This window comes from Paralichthys olivaceus, chromosome 23, assembly GCF_024713975.1.
Source record: "Paralichthys olivaceus isolate ysfri-2021 chromosome 23, ASM2471397v2, whole genome shotgun sequence".
Taxonomy (NCBI): domain Eukaryota; kingdom Metazoa; phylum Chordata; class Actinopteri; order Pleuronectiformes; family Paralichthyidae; genus Paralichthys; species Paralichthys olivaceus.
The window spans coordinates 12,542,047-12,564,969 of NC_091115.1; the positions used below are offsets into that span (position 1 = coordinate 12,542,047).

The 22,923-nt window shown below is 42.8% G+C and overlaps 3 protein-coding genes across 7 annotated transcripts; 1 reads left to right on the plus strand and 2 right to left on the minus strand.

Annotated features, from left to right (window-relative positions):
• Positions 1-3: 3 nt before the first annotated feature.
• On the minus strand, positions 4-4,276 carry arl1 (ADP-ribosylation factor-like 1). Its single transcript, XM_020092165.2, has 6 exons — positions 4,116-4,276; positions 3,326-3,463; positions 2,321-2,402; positions 1,917-2,028; positions 1,369-1,547; positions 4-1,112 (listed from the first exon to the last, which is right to left on the minus strand). The coding sequence occupies exons 1-6, from the start codon at positions 4,117-4,119 to the stop codon at positions 1,082-1,084; spliced, it is 546 nt and encodes a 181-aa protein (XP_019947724.1). The 5' UTR covers positions 4,120-4,276; the 3' UTR covers positions 4-1,081.
• Positions 4,277-4,484: 208 nt separating this feature from the next.
• On the plus strand, positions 4,485-14,844 carry LOC109632733 (DENN domain-containing protein 11-like). Its single transcript, XM_020092164.2, has 9 exons — positions 4,485-5,213; positions 7,537-7,636; positions 7,837-7,995; positions 10,182-10,338; positions 10,446-10,584; positions 10,891-11,022; positions 11,144-11,294; positions 11,791-11,859; positions 12,628-14,844. Exons 1-9 carry the CDS (start codon positions 4,823-4,825, stop codon positions 12,821-12,823), a joined length of 1,494 nt encoding a protein of 497 aa, XP_019947723.1. The 5' UTR covers positions 4,485-4,822; the 3' UTR covers positions 12,824-14,844.
• LOC109632731 (FYVE, RhoGEF and PH domain-containing protein 4-like) lies at positions 14,765-22,730 on the minus strand. 5 transcript variants are annotated; one of them, XR_011240228.1, is made up of 16 exons: positions 22,446-22,730; positions 20,347-20,472; positions 19,596-20,175; positions 19,024-19,492; positions 18,689-18,834; positions 18,450-18,606; positions 18,227-18,365; positions 18,041-18,099; positions 17,741-17,884; positions 17,361-17,533; positions 17,233-17,263; positions 17,038-17,125; positions 16,842-16,967; positions 16,629-16,754; positions 16,308-16,397; positions 14,765-15,231 (listed from the first exon to the last, which is right to left on the minus strand). XR_011240228.1 is itself a non-coding variant. In XM_020092161.2 (16 exons), the coding sequence occupies exons 1-16, from the start codon at positions 22,570-22,572 to the stop codon at positions 14,920-14,922; spliced, it is 2,889 nt and encodes a 962-aa protein (XP_019947720.2). In that variant the 5' UTR covers positions 22,573-22,727; the 3' UTR covers positions 14,765-14,919. The 5 variants fall into 5 exon arrangements, 3 of the variants coding, with proteins under 3 accessions (XP_019947720.2, XP_019947718.2, XP_069376467.1); XR_011240227.1 differs by having other exon boundaries at positions 16,308-16,448; positions 22,446-22,729; XM_020092161.2 differs by having other exon boundaries at positions 17,042-17,125; positions 22,446-22,727.
• Positions 22,731-22,923: the final 193 nt, after the last annotated feature.

Here is a 22,923-nt window from a genome sequence, read left to right on the forward strand (position 1 = left end):
TGGTGCAATCACTGATAGCAATCTTTACTCAGAATCATTGTCACTGTACAAGCAGATATAAATATGCCACCAAAAATCTTTGAGCATACAGTTAGTGTTCGTTCAGTAACTAAATGACTAATATGCCAAAGCCCAACTCAATGATTTCAATGGGGGGGAAAAAAAGGTTTTAACCACTTAACTACATTGTTTCTTTTAAAAATTGGGAACAACAAATAAACAGGAAGAAAAAAATAGAAATCCATATCAGTGCATCTGCCTGACTAATACAAAACTAGCCCAGGCTGCAGTAACACGTGGCTCGAGGACACGTAGCAGATGTTGACAAATATGAAGCCAAATAGTTTTTTTTGTCATTTAAACCAGATCGGCAGAAGGTTTACAGTAGTTATCCGTCATTGGCTTTTATATTTGCTACAATAAACACAGACATGGAGTTCTTCTCGATGGTAATGTCTCTGGTTGCCCGGGAGTGAGACAAACATTTGCACTATTGGACCTCTTGAGCTGTTTGTGCTGAATTGAGGAAAATGCTGCCTCCTTCTGGATCTCCATGGCATTATTTTCACCTACATTGGTGCCTGTTATTAGCTTAAGTAAACAGATGCAGTGTCTGGTGATCGCTTCTTTCAGAGACATTACAGAGGAGTGCACAGGCCTTTCACAGAGCCTCATTTATTGATTCCTATTCATTCACAATAACTTAATTCAAGGTCTACACTATAACAAATGGATTCATAAAGGTAGCAACGTTTGTCCACAGGTGTTATTCAACCATCAACTGACACTTGGCGGCATTTACCAAAACGTACAAAAATGGGTGTAGTGTGTGTACATGTATGTTTGCTCAGTCCAGACTTTACTGCAGCCCTTGCTTCTTAGTTCCAGGCTTGGAAGGCATTGGGAGGGCTTGGCCAAGGCTTCAGGTGGGTATGAGGTGGGTGAAGGAGGGGCAGGAGTGCAATCACTGGTCCAAAAGTAAGTGGGACATGGGGATGGGGGGGAGGGGCAGGTCAGTCACAAGGCGTCATGTAGAAGGGTCAAAGGTCAGGAGTATGTACAGAGAGGGTGGGGGAGAATTTTACTGCCGACTCTTCAGGGAATCCACCAACCTACAGGGACAGACGGAGAGTAAACATAACTGAGCCTTGGCAAACTTAGGATAGATAACATGTTGTGCAATATGTACTACTTATCAGATGTACTACATATCAGATGTACTACTATCAGCTCATAGTGAATGCTGTAGTGGAAACAACTTCATAGACTTTTCATAATCTTTTTTTGTAGTCCACACGGCTTGATTGCCCACTGAATAATAATGAATTTATTCTTATTTCTCTGTATAACAAGTGTAGTAAAGCCTACCATTCCATTGCCTCGTCCAGGCCGACGCCCTTCGTGGCCGAGGTCTTGAAAATCTGCCACTTTCTGTCTTTGAGGGCGGGGAGGCCCAGAGCGTTTGCCACCTCGGTGGGTGTCATCGCCTGATCCATGTCCTGCTTGTTGGCAAACACCACCAGGATCGCTTTCTTCAGCTCCTCCTCCTGCACAAAGGATGCAAAAATTACATTAGATAAAGTATTAACAATTAGTTCTATTAGGACATTTTAATCGCAAAGCCTTAATTAACAGCTAATTTGATCTCAGTACCAAGATGATCCAAAACAAATGTAATAGAAACATTACTATTGTTTTGTCACAATGTACTAGTGTCTGACAATGGATGATGTGACATCACAGTGGCAGCAGAGATAAAGGGTGTCCTCAGATTAGACTTGATCCTTTGTTTTGGAATCTATCAGTTGTCAAGAAATTTCACTCTGAACCCAAGTGCATCACTGGCACAATGATTCTCTGATGAAAAAAAATTGGTGCAATGCATTTTGGTTGTAGCGGAGTGTTGGTCCTCTTACCTCCAACATGGCCACCAGCTCAGACTTGGATATGCCCATCCTGTCACGGTCGTTGCTGTCGACGACGTAGATGACAGCGTCTGTGTTTGAGTAATAACATCTCCAGTAGGGCCTGTGAATCGGAGAGAGAGGAGGAGAGGTCCATCAAAGAGCGAGTGGTGAGTGTTAAAATGTGAACATAGATTAAATTAATAAAACTGAGTAACGTTAATGATTGCATGGTTATGTACAATATTGAAAATCTCAAATGTGCTGTAGGAAAACTGATTTGTCTGTTTCTACCTAATCTCCTTGGTGCTGACAGAGCAAACAGCTGTTTAGAGCTTCATTCTTGCTCCACGTTAATTAATTTCCTCTCATTCACACACTCCTGGGAGCTGCAATCTGCTACTTCCTCCACCTACCTGATACTCGTCTGTCCTCCCAGATCCCACACCTGGAACCTCAGGTTCTTGTATGTGACTGTCTCGACGTTGAAGCCGATTGCTGTGAGGAGAGAAAGTTCCCAAATGCAGTAAGGACACAGAACAGAACCTGAGCCGGATTCTCACCTCCGTGAAGTAAAAGAATTTCTGATACAATATACATATTTTTAATCGAAATGAGGCTTGATTTTAAAGTTTCAGCATATAATGTATTAAAAATAAATAAAAAATAAGCACAAGTATAACCAAACACATTTACGCACGTTTTCTGCATCATTTATTCTTTAAAATAAGTTTTTTTATAGACAAACAGAAACACAGATACCAATATTATAAAGAAATCTGTATCTAATTAAGATCAACCACTGTAATGCATGCAGAATGTGTCACGGTTAATTTTATTTTAAAATCTATAGTTTTCTGTCCATAAATATTCGCAAATGAGAAACCTGACAAACAGAAGTGACGCAGCATGTCTAAGAAAATGTTTGTGATGCCACAGCCGAACCCACTGAATGGCTGCCTGAGACAAGTAACGCTGTGAAACTTGCACATCTACATTTTCAGGCCTTCAACCTATGACATGTCGTTATGGATCAATTCTGATTCTGCTGCTCTAAACTTCCTCAATTATATTTGTTCTTCTCGAAGATTCTCTTATCCTGTGCCGTACAGTGGTGGTGAAGGGGTTGATGTTGTCACTGCAGTCTAAATGAGCTGTAATTCAATTTGTTTCATTAGATCCAGTTAAACTTGTTTTTCCATCCAGCTCAAAATTGTATTGTGGCAAACTGGAATGTTGAGCTGGCAGGTTATTTGTGTTTGACAAGCCTGTGACAGTATTTGCCTACCAGTTGCCTGATCAGTGCAATTCATTCTTTAATTTCTGTACATACACCATTTGTGCAATTGAAAAAAAGTGCATCTGACGTTTGAGACAAGGACAGAAATAAAGAAACCATACTAAGGCAAAGTGGTACATACTGGGGATGGTGGTGACCACCTCTCCAACCTGTAGCCGATACAGAATGGTGGTCTTTCCTGCACCATCCAAACCAAGGATCAGAATCCTCATCTCCCTGGTGCCAAAGAGGCCTGAGAAGAGATTAGAGAAGAAACCACCTGGAGAAAAGAATACAGACGTTTAATGCCGAGAAAAGTAGATATTGATTTGCGTATGGATAGAAAATGCACCTTAGATCATTTATGAACTTAGGTATTAGGAATTACATGCGCATGCTTCATCATTAACTAAGTTGTATCCGGTACAACACATCAATTAGTAGCTGTAGTAACTAATGATGTTTTCTAATGCATCACTTCTCGTTTTGACTTCTTATAAACATACAGAATATTCACTAAAACGTCTGGAGGACAAGTAGTACAAGACTGAAAGCTGATAATTGTCAACGAGTATCACCCAGGTGGTTGAGCATGATAGCCGAGTTTAGCTTAGCTGCAGTAGCCATGTCAGGATTGAACTGACTGGGAAACTGTCAAGTGATTCTCATGACAATGACGTGGAACAATTTCAAATCAGCTCAGATGATTAGATTATGTAGAAAACGTGAAGTAAACGGTCCACACCGAAACACCAGGGATTACAGAAAACATACGGTATTTACTTTAAGTTGCTAATGCTAGCCTAGCTAGCAGCAGTCGAACAGCGCATTAAGTGAATTAAAAAATAACGGTAGCTGACGATTCATACATGTATGATGAAGATGGAACACGACACATTCCCGTGTTCTCAACCATTATTAAAAACACTGACCCATTTCGACGAGGCTGAGCTCCTTGGATCAGAAACGCAGGTGCAGCACAGACACCCACTTCTTCTTCTTCTTCCGTGTGGTTGACGTGTCGCTGAACAACGTCACCAACTCGGCCTTATATTTTGTTTCGCAACATTCGACACATTCAAAATGACCTGTTAAACTATATGAGTGAACAACGGCTGCAGATCAAATAAACTGGAGATATTCTGACAGGACATTGATTGTCTGGGTTTTTTTAGCACACGTGGTTTTTGAGTGCAACGCTTTTATTCAAACGTTCATCTTTTCATCGAAAGTGCGGCTCGTGAAAACAAGATCGGTCCGACGCTGTAGTTCGGGGTGCGTTCAAGAAGCCAAAACGGATCCGTGTTCAGTGATGTTCCACAGCTGTTCTTTATCAGCGAAGGCACCGTGACAGCGGCTGCTGAGCTGTTTTGAATGCAGCTTCCATTAGACGAAGCCGTCTCTGAGCAGCATCTCATTTATTATCGCTCCACACTGGAAAGATTTAAGGCTGGAGGAGAAAAGCTGCTCCGCTGAACGCCACATTTGATGCTTTATTCAGCCGTTCGGAGCAGTTTATAGTGATGATGCGGGACCTGTTCTGAGCGGCGATCATCCACGGGTGGATCTGGCGCCCGTCAGCGGCTGAGACATCATTAACGATCCGCGGCGAGACTGACGAGGCGGGACCGCCGACAGGATGGTGGAGCGGTCGGACCGAGCCCCGCTGCTGGACTGGGAGGAGGTTCCGTCCGCGGAGAAGCCCGGCGGCGCGGCGCCGGCTCCCGCCAAGGACCGACTGTCGAGCCCCTCCAACCCCCGCGCCACCCCGGGATGCTCCGCGCCGGTGTTTGGGTGGAGCAGCGGTCCGGGGGGTCTCGCTCCCTGCAGGTCAGCCTCAGACGGCTGCGGCACCCCTCCCACGACCTCCGGAGCCCCAGCGGGCAGGGATGAGGGGCTGCGACCCGACGATGAGGAGCATCTGTCGGACTCGGGACCCGGGGAGGTGTCGCTGGAGGACAGGATGGTGAAATGGGAGGAGAAGGACCAGATTGTGTCGGTTTTTGTGGTCGCGTTCAACACCAGATCAGGTGAGACACAAATGTGCTTGATTCCATGATGAGTGCATCATAGAATCACACAGAACATGCAGTGACATGATGAGACTTATATAAAAAGGGAGGGAATAGATGAAGCCTGCCTCAGTCAGATCAGTGTGAGATGATCAGCGCATGTTTGTACCAAGTCTGCAGAGCCTCTCTCCTACAGGTGTGGCTCTGCCTGACCTGGCCATAAGTTTACAGACATCTTATAAGAGCCATGTCATCCTCCGGAGCCTAACTACAGATCAGACGTGTCACAGAGACAGGGGGAGTTCAGTGAAGGAAATCAATCAGCTGGTTTCTGCAGAGCTGCCCTATACATTTTTAATGAGGGGCACTTTGAGGACAGGATGAAACAGTAGCCAGTGAAGACACCTGCAATGTAAGTATCATAGAGGAAAAGATGGCTGGATGGGTCCTGCAGGGTGGAGCTGGGTACTGTGAGATGTTGCAGAATGTCAGACTACAGGAGATGAGGATGATGATCTGCTTTAAATGATGCTTTATATAAAACATTTGTTTTGTCTGATAGTATCACAAATGCTCCATCATCACTACCACCATGTTGTCTGATCATGGATTCGAATCAAAGGCCTTAATTCTAAGAAAACACAAATGAGACTCAAGGTAGATTAGCTGAATCAATTCCTGATCTGTACACTCAACACTGTTACCATGGAGCTTTCTGTCCGCTAACGAGCTGGTGCCACACCAAATGTCGCCCAAATGTTAATTATAAAGGAAGGATGCTTTTCTGCTGCAGCATCAAAATATAATTGGTAACAACTTGTGCAAATGCATGAGTAGATTTCACAAAAAATATTATATGTTGCTGGATATGGACTATTAACATAAGTATTCCACACAGGAAGCACGCGTGCTCATTTAAAGGAGAAAGACACCCTGAAGCACATACATTATTAATCGATTAGAAAGTAGAAATGCTTTCACTGCACGCATCTTGAAACATCTGGAAATTTAGTGAGGAGTTTTGATTACATTAATTGGACTGGAAATTAATGAAAATGTCAATGTCCTGCAAATAATCTTAATTGTCCTGGGATTTATTGCCACCATTGCAATTACTTATGCCTAAGCAAACTTCAGCTTGTATTTTGTTTGAAATTCAACCCACTGTTGATAAGAAGCTGTGCAGTATGAAAGGGTTGCCCTCTCCTGTAACTCTCCTGGCTACTAGAGGTGTACGTAACAAACCATTACAACATTACCTGTTAAACAACCCTTTCATGGGGAATGTGCTACATTTTGAAATTGTTATAGATGTAGAGCATTCTCATTTTTTGTCAAAGGTTGAAGTTGATATGTGTATAAGTCAGTGTTTGAAGTGACACAATTCAAGTACAATGTTCACGATTGCACAGGGATTAATGATGGATGTTGCCATCACCTGTCATTGAGCCTCTTGATCATTAACCCTGCATCATAAAAAAAGGAGGTTAAATGGGGATAAATGTATCTGTACCATGCTTACTGTTACATTTTTGAGCGATTGCTCCCCTGAATTCTCAGGAAAAACACCTGGAACTCTCCTGGAAATGTATTTTCAGAAAGAGAGGGAACATGAGCAGATTCGACAGGAAATGAGAAGAGAAAAGGCTCATAGTTCAATTTGAAGCAATGAAACTTAAACATTAAACTTTATAAAGCTCTGCACCTTTAATAATAAATATTCGTTTCAAAATCATTTCTTACAGACTTAAGTTATCAAGATGCATCACAAATCAGAGCAAATCGTCCTGTGGTTGATTTTACATCAACTCATTTTTGAACTAAGTGGTTTAATGATGGTCCCTCTGCACAGTTAACACCTGTAGCACTGCACGATACTTTCAGCTCAACACTTCAAGTCAATCTCAGCTGTCAAATGTGCAGTAGAGCATCTATGGGGTTCAGCTGCAGGTGCTTATATAAAGTCTCAGTGGATGATACAGACCTGCAGCCGTCATTTGAAAACTAATATGCGCACATCTCTGCAGAAACTCCACAGACTGATATTCGTAGCTAGTGATTAGATTAAAACAACCGCACAGGCTGAGTCACAGTCTCTGTGTCCCTGCTCCTATCAGACTGTATTTGCTCAGCTGCCTCTCGAGCGTCACTCCTCAACTGACACAATGGATTCTGAAGAATGAATCCAGTTGCATGAAAGAGGAAATTAAATTATGATGCATTTACCGTCTGTTTCTGTAGCAGCTTGCATGTGTGTTTTGTTAGTATCTCTTATTGTGTGTGTGTGTGTGTGTGTGTGTGTGTGTGTGTGTGTGTGTGTGTGTGTGTGTGTGTGTGTTAGGAAACATGCTGGAGTGGTGTTTGCCCAAAGACATGGACCTGGAGGGAGTCGAGTTCAAGGCCATCGCCAGCGGCTCCCACCGAGTCACCACAGACTTTATGTAAGTGTGTTGGTGTGTGCGTGCGTGCAAACAAGCAAGTGCAGGAGGCTAGTTGTGAGTATTGGGATGCGGCCCCATGTTTCCCTTCTGGCAGGACAGAACATCACATAGTGCTGCCTGCCTGGCACAGCCATCTGGCAGGTTCACTACTTTTCTTGACTCATGCTTTCGTCTGTCTCTCTCTCCCCCTGCGTCCACAGATACTTCCGGAAGGGCTGCTACTTCGGCCTGGCCTGCTTTGCCAACATGGCGGTGGAGAGCACGGTGGAGAGGGGGGCGAGGATGAAGTCGGTGGGGATCCTGTCTCCTTCCTACACGCTGCTCTACCGCTACATGAGCTTCCTGGAGCACCAGGTCAGGTAAGAAGATCAACAGAGTGGACTCTGGACTTTTTATTCATCACATCACATATCACATTTGATCTTTATAGGTTTGTGCTATATACTATATATTCACTTGACTTGCACTAATATACAATGTTTTTTAATATATGTATGGTATTAGTATTATCTATCCATCCATCCATGTCTGTTCATAGATTTTTAATTCTGTCTATCTATCTATCTATCCATCTATCCATCTATCCATCTATCCATCTATCTATCTATCTATCTATCTATCCATCTATCCATCTGTCTATCTGTCTCTGAAATGATTAATCCCTGACTTATTTGAGTGCTACTTATAATTAGTTGGGGTCACTTGACAAACAAAGACTGGATAATATAAATGTTTCTGTATTTGTAAAATCCTAGACTCATCAAAAGAAAAAAAAATGAATGAGTCAACAAGAATAGAACTGTGATTGTGTCATAAACGTACGACTCCTGTGACCAACGAGAACTTGACATCAAATTTTCCAGTCTCGACAAAAAAGAGATTGACTTACGATTATTGAATCCACTTTATTTGATTACACTCGAACTCAGCATTCTGTATGAAAATCAAATGTGTAGCTATCATGGCTGTGGCTATGCTGAACCTAGATGTAGAAAACAGTGAGTTAAAAAATTAACTCTGATTGATTTCATTGTGAAAGGCATTTTACTGACTTGACTTTTTCAAATGAAGTCGAGATCATAGTTCTGACAATAGTTGTTGAGATGTTTTCTCTTCCTGACAACATTGATCTCCTCCAGTAACAACTCTCCTCCATTATCCTCTCACCCCGTTCATTCTTTTGCTGGTCTGTGCACTTCAGTGCTACATCTGAAGTTTTGTCACACTTTCTCCTCAGTGGCCTTTTAAACACAGCCCTCTCTATGTCCAGTCCCCCCCCTCCCCCCGCTCCCTCCCTCTCCCTGATCCTCCTCTTTTCCCCCCTTCACACAGTTCCCACTCTCTCTCACGGTCATGCTCCTCACTCATCATTCCCCGCGTGGTTCGCTCCAGATTCCCCATCTGCTGACTGCCATGCCAACGTCTGTTTCTTATATAAAGGGCTCTCTGTTGGTCATGAGGTGATTAAGATGTTAAGGGATTTATGGAGACTTTCACCCTTTTTCTCTCTTTTTCGCTCTATCCCTCTTTTCTTTAGCCTGAATATTTGTCTTCTCTTGGTACCTGCAGCTAATGGAACTTATTGGTTTATCAAAGAAAGGCCAATTATGCTTTTCAATGAACATGGAGGTGGCAGGGTTCATGACCTATACCACAGCCAGCCACCAGGGGGCGACCATGACACTGGCTTCAGTTTTGAGGAGCTGTAATGTCGTACATCTTTATATTATATAGACAAAAATGACCCCTGTAGGAAATGAAACATTGAATAACTAAAGATGAAGTAACCTAAACCTCTTTTCAAAAATCTTTAAACCTCATGGCTGTTTCCCCTTCTCTTTGGTATTACATGTATATGTGTTGGGTGTGGATGTTGGACTGTGGTGTTTTCTTTGTTGAAAATCTATAAATATAATATTTATGTGGCATCAAGTTGCTTTTCAAAATTGTGATCCGAGCTACAGTATTTTCACAATATTATGATATTTTATAGCAGCCGATTTGAAAAATACCTCGATCCCCGGTGGATATAACAGTTCGACACATTATTTTGTGTCACATTTCTGTAGTCATAGTCGTAGCTGTGGCGTGCAGCTGCATACAGTAGTTCCCCCAGTGTGTCGTCCAGGCCACTGCATATGGATGGAAGCTGAATTCAGTCCAGTCTGTTTCCAGGCCACAGATTCATTTGTATGACAAAGGGCTGCAGCTGACGATTTGTTTTGACAAAACACTGTCTGCATTAATTATATTTGTGTGAACCACACGTACACAGCACTTTACTTCTCCTGTTTCAAATCTAAAGGGCCCTCAGTGATGAAGATGATGTATACATCAGAAAGCCGTTTTTGCCTTGTGCCTTGTATATTTTCATGTGTATAAAGCAAACAATATATAAACAATATATTTCCTCAAATTTGTCTGTCCTCTTTTCAAGTGCAATGCCTGCAACTGCAACTTACGTGATGTTTAATGTGTCTTTAATTTAGTTTTAGTTCCTGTCTCTTCTCACTCTCTTTCCATGTTATCTTATCTCTTGCCTCAGGCTCCAACTCCAGTCCCCAGGCCACTACTCCCCACTAGAGGCTTTTTATGAGGACAAAAGAGCACTCCTGCCCCCTAGTGGAGATGGTGTTGTTACTGCGTGTCCAGCCATTGCCTGGGGAGCTGCACTTAACCACAGCATGCACCCTGAGATGAAGGTAGGAGGAGGTTTTCCAACCAGCTATTGTGTCTGACCTGAGTGTGTTCATATATTATATGACTCATTGACCCTGAGTGCCTCTTTGTGTGTATACGTGCGGACCAGATCACCCACCCCGCAGGCTGCATGTCCCAGTTCATCCGCTTCTTTGGCGAGCACATCATGGTGCTGTGGAAACTGGCTCTCCTCCGCAGACGCATCCTCATCTTCTCCCCCCCTCCCGTGGGGGTGGTCTGCTACAGGGGTGAGAAACACAGATCTGTGTTAGAACAGACGTTTAATAACAGTGTTTGACATTTTTGAAAGTAGAAGGGTGATTGGAGAGTGCACATATCTGCAGAGGCTGATCCTGGGTCTGTTCGAAAATCCAATGTTTTTATTGCAATCCTGCAAAGTAAATTGTACATCATCATACATGCATTTCCTCTCCGGCTGTATCTGTGTTGAACAGCTCACACGTTGTGCACACATTTACATTTTTCCCTCTCTCTCTCTCTCTCCCACACTCGTGCATCATTTGTGACTAATATCCCTCTCCGCACCCCCTCAGTGTACTGCTGCTGTTGCCTGGCGAACATCTCCATCCCTGGGGTCAGCGTGGCCGTGCCCGAGTTCCGCCCCTTCTTCTACGTTAATGTGGCCGACATCAGCGCCCTGGAGAACGAGCTCTCCTATGTAGCATGTGAGTGGATACGAGAAACAGGCTCAATATTTTTGTGGATAAAAGAGTTTAATATCCGTCATCTAGCATCTCCAGAATCTGGAAACTGATGGATCCTGTGTGTGTGTGTTTGTACGTGTAGGTACAACTGAGAAGATATTTGAGGAGAAGAAGGATCTCTATGACGTGTATGTAGACAATCAGAATGTAAAAACCTACAGAGACGGCCTGAAGCCTCTGCTCCGCCTCAGCACCGCAGACCGGGAGAAATATCGCAAGCTCACAGAGCAGAGGTGTGTAAAACAACATGACCACTGCTTAACATTTACATTAATCACCAGGGTATCATATTTTTCTTACTGTCAACAAATCTTTTTAAAAAACCAAAACATATTTCCTGCGTAGCCACATTTTGATGTACTTCACTCCATCGTTGACCAACAAATAATAAAAGCATGTCAATGAGCCACACTGTTGTACTGGGTGAGGTGCTCCTTTATCACCATGAACACTCGTGCTGCAGTTTATTTTCAATTCCACTTATCCCATAATTTCCCCTGCTACAGGAAATGTGTATAAATCAGTACAAAAATGCACTTTTTCCAGGAAATTACTTTAACATTTGAGTAATAACTGAATTCTAGAACAAGCAGCTTTATCCTTGCACAGCAAACTGCTGATTTATACACAGATAAATACATGACCTCAACTTTTGCAAAGAATGTATAACCTAATAGTTGTAGGTAGATCATCACCAGTGCATGTGTGTGTGTGTGTGTGTGTGAGTAGGCAGATGTTGCTGTACTCCCAGGAGGAGAATGGAGACTGTGTGTCCAGTGAGGAGGATCTCTTTATTCTGTAAGTACAACATGATTCATTCAACAGCTGGTGAAGCAGCAACCACTGAAATAACTTGATGTTTTCATGAAACTAAAAATTGAATCTAAGAAGTAATGAGTCTGACCGACTCCACATACCACTCTCATCCTCTCACAGTCTTCTCAGTTATTACGTCTGATTTCCTGTGCTTTACTCAGGTTATTGAATACAGGGATTTGAACTTGAATGACACTGAGTAGAGCGCATACCTCCACCAACAGTCCCCTTAGAATTCAACCAAGCTGCACCAAGCTCCTAAATGTGCCGGATTTCTTTCATCAGGATCCATGAATTGTTTCCAGGGAAAACAGTGAAAGTGCTTGAAAAATGATCTCACATTGTTAAAGAAAGGGCTGCAGCTATTGATTCTTTTAATAATTTTATATTCTCTTGATTGTTCCTATGATTAGTCAAAACCTAAATATTTGTTGGCTTATTAAATAGCAATAGGATATATCTAAAAATGTTTCCTTCTTTTAATTTTAAAATGTTTATAGGATAGATTGCATACAACATCTGTGTAAACTAAACCCATTAGCTGTACTTAGGTGTCATCTGGTTTTCTGAGATGCAAATATGGACGAATAAAACAATTAAACGATAACTTCAAATTGCTTTTTAACAAAAAAGGTATACAAGGATGTCAATCTTAATATGTTCTTTCTTGGCCCATGTCCCGTCCTTCCATCAGGTTTTGTGTCACCCAGTGACCTGACCCACCTGCTTTCTCATTCTTATCTTTCCCAGGTTCTTCTTGGAGCAGAACAACCGGATTTTCCAGACCCTGAGCGAGGTGGCGGGAAGCCCCGACCCCACTCTGACCCAAGAGAGCGTGAGGGCCATGGGTCTGGATCCTCACGGAGACAGGCTCTTCCTGCTCCACCTGCTGGAGATCTATGGCTACGACACCCTGCTGGTATCCGAACAGCTCTGCTGCAGCTGAGTCAGAACGGACGGCCCAACTGTTTTTCCGCTTTTCATCACTGCTGGATTTAAGAAGGGAGTTGATCTGCCTCCAGACGGCTCCACGTGCTGCGCCTACTGGCGTCCTGGAGTCTTCAGGACCCTGTGAGCCTCCAGAAACGTCTCTGGTATGACTTATTCTGTCGTTCACCTCCCTGTCCTCCTTCTCATCACCCAGCGATGGAGATAAACTCCCAGTGGAGATGGATTCCACAGCAGGAATAATTCTTTGGGGAACGTACGGTACAAGCATTTCATTTGAAGGACAGAAGAGAAGATGTGTAAGATGAAGTATTTGAACAAAACGTGTGATGATGCTTAATGTTTAAAAGTGAAAGAGAGGCTATCTGTAAATAATCTTTTTTCTCCTTTGTGTTTAATGCTGTTTTGCTATCCTGGTATCAAGTGCTGGATTTAGACATCCCATTTTAAACCTCTATTTCCAAATCAGGTCAAACCGCCTTCGTCTTCAAGATCCATGTCTGTAACCACTGCTGTTAAAAGTGGAAAACGACCAGTTGATGGATTTGGCTTCTCCAGTCTTTAAATGTAACGTCATGACGAAAGATAATCCTTTTTTTTTTTTAACCTGTGCTCAAACCAAATCAGATTCCTAATGATGTCCAGCAGGTAAAGGCAGGTGGAGATGGCTTGTACGCACTCTGTCAGCTGGGATTTCAGAATAAGCTGTTACAGAGTCAGAACAATGTTTAGTGTTTTTCTCAGAGGTCCAGTTATTTTATGTCATAGACACAAACTTGATTTTTGAACAACAATCATGCAGCCAAGTGCAGAAGAGATCTTGTTTTTAGCAGTGCATATTTTCAAAGAACACCCCAGCGTGCCACTGTTCTTTAAGGTATTTTGAATTCCTTCAACAGTAAAACCGGAGAGTATCTTACTGTGTTGTTGATACAGGAGAAGTTTCTTTGCTGTCGGGAATTTCAAGACAGAAACCCAGACAGACAGGTGACTATAGAACTGCATTTAAAAGTTTTAATGTTTAGTCTGCAGCCTGTTCCCATTTCACACAAGTCACCAAACAAAACTGGGTTTGTGTTATTGCAATTTTAAGAAGGTGCATAAATAATTTATAGACCACTAAGGGGCCAAAATGTTTAGATTGGCAGCAACACCAGCTGCTACTAACCTTTTAATGGTGTAAACACACAAGCAAATAACTATAATTACACCAGCGCTCGCCAAAAATATCAGTGTCACATCCTCCATCAATGATTTAGCTCCTCAGCAGCTCTTGACAAAGGGAGCCTCATAATTTACCATCTAGCTACTGACTCAGTAGTTATCGTTTCAGTGCTGGATGGCTATCGCAACTTTATCCCCAACAACTTGGTGCTGTGAACAGTTGATGAGCAAGTGACAGTAATGTCCCATAAACCTGAAGTTATTTAAAAAAAGAACCATGCAGCTTTTAGAAATGTCTTCATTTTATGAGACATCTTTAATCTCAGCCTGCATTCATTCATTGATCAGGTTTATTTGAGTAAATTAGCAGAAGGTCCATGGTCAGGGGGAAATTCCTCAAGAATACTAATTTAATCATTTGCACATGAAGTATAGTATGCTGTAAAATACATTATCTGAAACAAGAAGTTTGTGATGGAGAACATCCCAAGTCATTATCTGTTTTACAGTGATTCTTATCCATGTCATTTTTAAAATCTTTTTATTTAGTTTATGTTGTTTAGCTGTAAATGTTTTTCAGTGTAAATACTCCAGTGGCTGTAATTATCTGTGAACAAATGGGATCAGTTGAATGTGTTTTGTAAAACGATTACGATCCCACTGAGCCTCCGTGTGTCACTGAAATCCTAGGTGTTCCACTGTCAGAAAAGAACTCAGTGTATTGCCTTACACATCCTGTACAAAGTAAACAATGTAGTTAAAGGGGTAGTCCAACTCATGTTAAAACACTTTCACTTTATTTATTTTACTGCAAATCATTTCAGAAATAAAGTGCACAGCCACTTGTGAAGGAAACAGTTCTCAGGTCTGAATTTCACTTCTAGTTTTTCATTCATTTAAAAACATTGGTCACAAATATTGTCTTTAACGTCAATGAGCTTTTTCATCTGTTGCATGTTTGTGTCCACTGATGATTAGTTCCTCACCACTGGAGACACTTCCGTCACTGACGTTACCAAAGGTGGGGATGTCAGGGTCGGACGGCGAGTGCGCTGGCATCCTGCCCGTCTCAGCATCTTTAAGCACATCCATCCAGCGCTGTTTCAGGTCCAAACCGTCGCAAGAGAACGTGTGGGTGGTTTTGCTCTGAGTTAACCTGAAACACGTCTGACCCTGCAGCTCCTGAGGGGAATCCTCCACACTGCAGCCCAGCAGAGGAATACTGAGCAGCTGCTTCACATCCTGGAGACACAAGGGGGATGAAAGGGAGGGGACATAGATGCAAAGTTTGAAACTGTGCAGGGAAACATTTATATGGAAAAACTACATTTGTCTTTTTTAATCTGTACGTTTTTTTGCTTTATAAGCCCCCCCAACAGAGGCCCTGTTCAGACCTGGTATTAACATCTGGCCTCTGATCCGAGCACAGGTGGACAGCATTAAGGTCGTCTGTTCACACCTGGCATCTAAACACGTCCTGAATGTGTCCCCTGTGACCACTTGCTTTTACCCAGTTTACAGATGTGTCTGCACGAAAGAGCGAGTGAGCAGAGGCAGGAGGGACAGAATGAATGAACGTGTGCAGCTATGAAGAAAGATAATAAGTAAGTAACAATGTTATCAGTCATTACGTGGTGATCAGTGTTGATATCGTGGTGGTGGCCTCAAACAAATCAACGAGTTTAAACTGTGGTGGGTAAAAGACGTCAGCTGAGTGGGCGGTCCTTCATATGTGGCCTAGGACACATTTGCATTAACACTGCAAAAATAATGTAGTCAGACTACCTCCCAATGTGATTTATGTGATGGGCTCACAGCACACACTTTGGGTGCGTTCAGACCTGAACTTGGTGCTGACCACTTGTGATTGCCTCACTCAGGATGGATGTAAATACCAGGTTAGAAATTAAGAACTTTAAAGATTACACCAGTTCTCTAAAGACGTTTGTCAGGAAATTAGATTTTTATACATAACATGTTTACATGTACTCAGCCATTTGTTTCAAAATCTGTCTGCAGTCTATCTCACAACAGCAATATTTAAACCATCATTTGGGCAATTTCCCTTTTTTATAAGTGGCGAGTCCATGTGATTGTTTTTCATGTTTGCCACTCAGAAGTGACTGCGGCAACATCTGTGTCTAGAAACACGCTTTCACCCAAATACCAGAGAAACACAAATAGAAACATGTCTGTGGCTTCATTACTGAAAGCTTGAAAATACTATGAAATCATATGTTTAAAAATGTAATTAAAGCTTTAAAGTAACAATCAAATATTAACATATCAGACATTTTTCTAATCCCAGAGATCCATACCTGTGGAACAGCGTACAGGCAGAGAACTGGAGGTTCAGTTCCTGTGATCACAGCCCACACTCGTTGCCAGGTTTTGGTGTTGTCACCTAACTGCAGGAAACCACTGATTACAACGTCACCAGACACAGGAGACGCTTCAGACTGAGAGGCAACACACAAGGAAAGAGAGCACTTTACAAATTTACATTGCCTTTGTGTCTTCACCAGCCAGTGCAGTTTCCGCCTACACAATTATTCCCCCCCAGATGTTGAAAAGATTTAATTGTCATTGACTAGAAAACAAAATCCTTCAATCTTAAAAAAAACAACTGTCAGGCTCACCTCTAGTATTCTTTCCTCCCCCCTCTGACTGTTCAGGATGGAGTAACAGGTTTTACAAACTTTGTTCAGCTTGTTCCCATCATACTTTAGAGCCACTTTGTTGTCCGAACACTTCCAACACACCACCTGAGAATCAGAGAATCCACTGCTGAACTGTCCTCTGGTAAAATGAGTTTGTCTAATGATTTCAGTATAAATCTGTTGGTCACTCACGCAGCCACAGGCACGACAGTGATGTCGTCTTCTCGTGAGTGCGTTGAATGGCTCCTGGCATTTCATGCACACGGTCACCTCGTTGTCTCTGATCCAGCGGGGGGCTCGTCGGCCAAGTTCCTCCACCTGTAAAATGTGCACACGTCAGGGCTGGGGCAATGACTGCAAACTCTTTCTGATCAAATAAAAAAAATACCTACTGCTTCTTCTACATTCAGTTCCTTTGAGGCCAATTTGAAGGTTTCGTTTTTCTTCTGAAACACATCGATGGCTTCCTGAATCACCTGGAGATAAGACAGATAAGACTTAAGAAAAAAATGTACAACCAGAAACTTTTCCAGATTAATGTATCAATTATTGTGTAGCACCAAACATAAAAATACTTTGGTACCTTAATCCACTCATCTTGATCTTGTTCAGAGCTTTGAAAAAAAGAAACAAAATGTGTTAAGTGTAAACCTGGGCAGAGGTAACAGTTGTCTAACATGCATTACATGTAGAGCACACACGAAAACACACCTGGCCTGCAGCTCAAGGGTCCTCTCCTTTCCAGACACCTGAAAAGTGTACGGGTGGTCTTCATTGGTGGTCTGCTGCACCTGCATGCCATCCACACCAATCCTGCATCGAACAGTAAAGCGCTGCCCGACGAGGCTGAACTTCGGAGAGCAGCAGAGTAGAAAGTTGTTGAACTGTGGATAAAGTGGTAATGAGGTCAAACTCACAGGGTTCTCTTTATAAATGTCCCTATTATCGCTACGACTTAGAAAACCTGCAGTTTAATATAATTGTGTGATTGAGGTAAAGAAATAGAAATAAGATAGATAGATATAGGTAGATATTTATATCCACAAACTGTGTGTCATCATCTGTTTCTGTTTACACATTCCTGTTCTCACCAGGAACAGGTGTCTCTCCATGGCAGATGTGTTCCTGGCAGCAAGTTTGAGCAGGCGACCTTCTTTGAGAAGCTCATTGGTCGGATTGACCACTTCCTCCTCTCCAACCATCTCGTAGATTTCCAGCAGCCGCTTCCTGCTCTCCTGCAGGGAAGGATGGTGAGAAAACACTGATAACTATGTATACAGGCACAACTATGTTATTTAAATGACTTTTGACAGCATAATACAATCAATGTGTTGTGTCGGAAATCTGACTTAGAACAATCGTAAATGGTTTGGTATGTATTGGTAACGTACAGCTTTGTGGATGGCGCTGTTTGAGTGGGTGGCTGCCATGGAAATGGTCTGCAAGGATTCTGGAGAGGGAGACAAAGGGAGAGTTTCATGATGCTCACTACAGACATGATGAGGTCTGAGAGACAGACGAACACATTGTGAGACACTGGAAGTTAAACGACACTGAAACTGGTGCGGTGCACCTACTGTGAGCCAGCTCGTAGTCGGGATTATCCTCGGGCAGTTTCTTTAGATAATCCCTCAGCAGCATTTCATAACGTGGAACCCTCTGAACCGGTTCCAACATGTGGTGTTGCAGGGTCAGGCTGCCACACGCCTCCTGACTCTAGTACAGTGAATAAATGATGTCCTGTTCACACCTCTGTACTTTTAGCTGGATAGTATTTATAACCTGCCGAGTGTCTCTTACCTGTATGTCCTGGATGATGCTTCTGAAAGCAGTGGAGCGCTCAATCCAGGTTCTCAGCAGCTCCATGGCCTGGTCAAAGTTCCTCACGTAGTCGGCATACATCCTCAGGAAGGGTGCGTGTTGCAGCATAACATTACCCAGGCCTGGCCGCGCACACCTGCATGTGGTGGAAGTGGGAAGGTAAAACATGTGATGTCTGCGTGTCCTGAATGTTGCCTGTGTTTGTGAGGACGACCCACCAGTGCGTGATGCAGGTTTCCAGGTCAGGTAGCAGGAACTGGCTGTGGAAGGAGTAGATGCAGGAAATGTTGGAGAAAATATTTCTTATCACCTCAGGAGGAAATGAGCCTCGACCTGCCTCTTCTGTCAGGCGTGAGCAGAACACCTGTGTTGGGAGGCAGAGGCAGAGCATGTTCATTAGATTTACAGTTAAAGAAATACTCTATCCCTCAGGAGCTAAAAGTATCTGACACTTGTACAAAGGAAGAAAAAACTGAAAATGTTTAATTTAATTTCAGACTTTTTTAGCATCATTTGTATTAATGGAGGGAGCGTCATAGATGACCACACTGACCTGGTCGAGCAGGTGAAGGCGAGCAACGTAGGCCCTCTCTGTCTGCAGGAGCTCATTGGCTATCTTATATAATTTCTGCTCTGTGCTCTCATCTTTGGGTTTGATTCCTCCCGTCTCCCTCTGCTTGTCCTCATTTTGTTCCCCTATACACTCATAAGGGATCCTCCCTTCGTGTGAAGTAGCTTCATTCCACTGGCAGGAGAACTTGGAACCACACCTTGTGGGTATTTTACGTGGTTCTACTTCTTCATTTGTTTGCTTCCCATTAACTATTGGCCTCTCTTTGCCCTGCACTAAGACATTATTTTGTCTGAGGGAATGCTCTATGTTGTTGCATGATAGATGACCTTCACTTATGTTATGATTGAGTTTGTGGTTAGCCGGTGCTTTGACGGTGATGGCAGGTCCATTGCAGTTGGCTGATTGAAGCCGTTTCAGTGGAGAACGCTGAACATTTTCAGTGGGAATCCTGCAGAAATAAAGTTTATTCATGTTTGAAAAATGGTATACATGCTACGTGATGATGTTTAGTTAATTGAGGTACAGAAGTAGAATAATTAAAAAAGTTCCACCTGCTCTCATCCAAGTAAACAATCAAGTCGGGCACACTCAGAGATTTCCCTGTTTTCTTCTCTGCTCCCTCCATCTTGCAGCTTGGGATTCTGTGCAGTCCTAGCCAGGACTTGGAGTTCTTGGCGGGGCTGTAGCTCCCTGTTCTCCCCTGCACGGGACTGGGGGTCCGTAGTTTTCCTGAGAGAGGGCTAAGGTTTCTTGGGGATAACTTGGCAGGGCTGTGCCCTCTTTCCCTCAACAGGCTACAGTTCTGGATGCTCCTTTTGCCTGGACTTGGAGATCCTAAAACTGGACTGCTTGCGAGTCTTGGAATCCCCTGAGGGGACCGGGCAGGGCTGATATATGGTCCTGATACTCCATTCAAAAAAGGGCTCCCTCCACCTCTAACAGGACTCGGGGAGCCAAGACAGTTCTGTGCTGGGCTGACACAGGAAACAGAAAGTCCATACCTTCTGTTACGACTCTGCTCATACTCTGTGTCGTTAAGCTGTTGTGGTGGGAATTTTCCTGGAGTGGGACTGTGGGACTGATCTTCTCCTGTCCTCACAGGGCTCTGGAGGTGAGCTGGTTTAGGAGGCACTGCAAAGAGATAAACAGTGTGGTGGCTAATTTGTGATCACAGTGCAATGTTGTGCCTGACCATAACACTCCAACGAGCTGCATGTGATCTCAAATAATAAGATGGTATTTGACAACTATTTATTGACTTTGATGTAGTATTTATTGTTCATCTTATGCACTCTTACCCACCTTGTGGTTTGAAAGGAGATCTTTTAGCTGGGCTCGTTTTCTTGTCTTCTTTGGACTTTGGTTCTGATCCACAGACCTGGTCACAAGCATGGCCACAGCTGTACGAGCCACACACTCCACTACTCACTAGTAAAAGAAACACAATGTCATTATTTAAACCATATATCCAAGTAAAGAATGTCAGTACACACTTTCTACGATATTTTCTAACCTTGGACATTTGCATTGAAAAACAAATTTTCTGGTTTCGAACAAGGCGCCACTACAGACTTTGCATTTGGAAACCCACAGATCAGTTATGTTGATGAGAAGGGCGCAGGAGAGAATGCTGCACATAGATCTAGACAGGTCTTGTTCCTCCTCAGCCATGTCACATGCACATTAAAACTCTGTCCATATTTAAATATCACTAAACAGTTTTCCACACATACTCAACTCAAGGTCTTATTCTTGTCCAGAAGCCCCACAACTCATTCTGGTGTTATTCTTGGTTTGCAAAGATTTTGTGTTGATCCAAAAGGGATGAGACACTAAAAAAACAGTACAGATACTACACACGACACAGTATTGACTCCTGTTTAATCACCCTTAGAAATCTATGCACTGATTACATGACCGGCATCCTCACCTCAACACACAAATTGTGTAACAGCTTGTGTTCTTACCTGCAGTTTATTTCCATGTATGTGACGGATTATCTGTTGCTTGTATAAGAATGTAAAACCTCTCAGTTCAGTTCACTACTGGCTTTTCTGAAGTGTGACAGATTTGTGAGTCATGTGGAGAGAGAGCCAAAGTCTGCTTTCTCAACAGCATCATACTTCTGCTTTCTCACTTCTGTTTTCTCTTCATGATAAGTTCACAAGTTAGGTTCATTCAACACTTGTCTCAACAGATAATAATACTTTCAGGTTAGTTTCTAGAAATCACGCATGTGTATTAATTTGTTGTCTCTCTCTGCTAATTAGGTGGTAATGTCTCAGCCCAAGATATGTTCAAGTTGACATTGATTTAATGAACAAAACATTGTACATGTTTAAGGCACAGATATGAAAGCAGTATTGACTTTTAGCAGGAGTAGCTCTTTTATATTCCTTAATAGTTTGAAAAAATCAGCTTGCCTCCTGTTACAAAAAGCCTCATATCAAGCTAAAAGAATGGTTTGTATCATGTAGTGATGGACAGTACTATTGACTTTTGCATCTAACTGTACCATTGGAGCAAGCACTTCTTACATCTAGCTCCGCCTCAGAGGGGGAACAGAAAGGCTTTGTGTGTATTCGCGTGTGTGTTTGCATGTTTATGGGGGGGGGGGGGGGATTCTGGTCTCAAGACACAAGCAAAGTCCAGGCTGAATCAGGGGTAAAAGATTTCTCTGCTGTAATCCAACAAGAGGCTAACAGGCGCCAACTGTGACTAGTAAAAATCAAATATCTGCACACATACCATAGTGCATGTAAGCCAGGTACAACATGGAGGGTAAAGGCCCTGTCTCGCTCTTACTGTTCTTATTCTCAGAATGCTTCATATTTAGTCTTCCACCATTGATATAAATGGGCTGAAAACGATCCTGAAACTGAATCAACACCCTCCAAAGCACACTCGAATTTTCATTTTTGGGTGAACTATCCCTTTAGGTAATAAAATATTAAAAACAGAAGAAAGTCAGAAAAGTGTTAATGAAAAATTTTGAATCATTAGTTCTTAAAAACCTTTTTTGCTCTGAAATACGTTAAAAAAATGTAATTCAATTTATTTTGTAGCATTAAATCACAACATCCATGAAATCAGATCTAATAATACTAATACTCAGATATTATAAGTACTGTGGATAATGTGCAGAGAAATAAAGCTATAACTTATAACAGAATTTATCTTGTTTTAACTTATCTTTACTTTATATTCTTCACTTTTCAGGCTTGTTTGATTATCTTGCTGTTGCAATGCTGTTAATTTCCCAATCTTGGATCAATAAAGGGATTCTGATTCTGAACCAGATCAGTCTAACAGAACCAGACTCAGTCTAACAGAACCAGATCAGTCTAACAGAACCAGATCAGTTGGGTCACAGTGAGATTCTAATGTAAAAGCTCCTCCACCTGTTCCTGACGCTCCTCCGTCCACCTCCGCTCCTCGGCCCCTCCGTCTCACGGCCACTCGCCTGAACTCCTCCGTCTCTCGGCCGCAGTTGAGCGTCAGACTGTTCCTCTTCTTCAGGTCGAACATGGCTGGTGACCTCCGCCCGCAGACACCGAGAGGAGAGGCCGACTCTCCGCGCAGCTCCGCCGCTTCACCTGCTTCAATCACCGGCTGTGAACTGACCGCAGCTGCCGCAGCTCCGGCTCTGATTGACAGAGCCCTGCACCCGCCCTCTGCAGCTCACCGACCAATCACAACCCCCCCCTCACACCTCGATGCCAAAGTGGAAAATCAATTAACGAAAGAGACTTTGACAAAACCCGTAGCCAACTTCAAATTCAATACATAAACTATAAATACTTAAGGTCACATTTGAGTTTGCATTATTCCCAACAAATTATACATCATTAAAGATTTTCAACTTGAATAATTAATTCA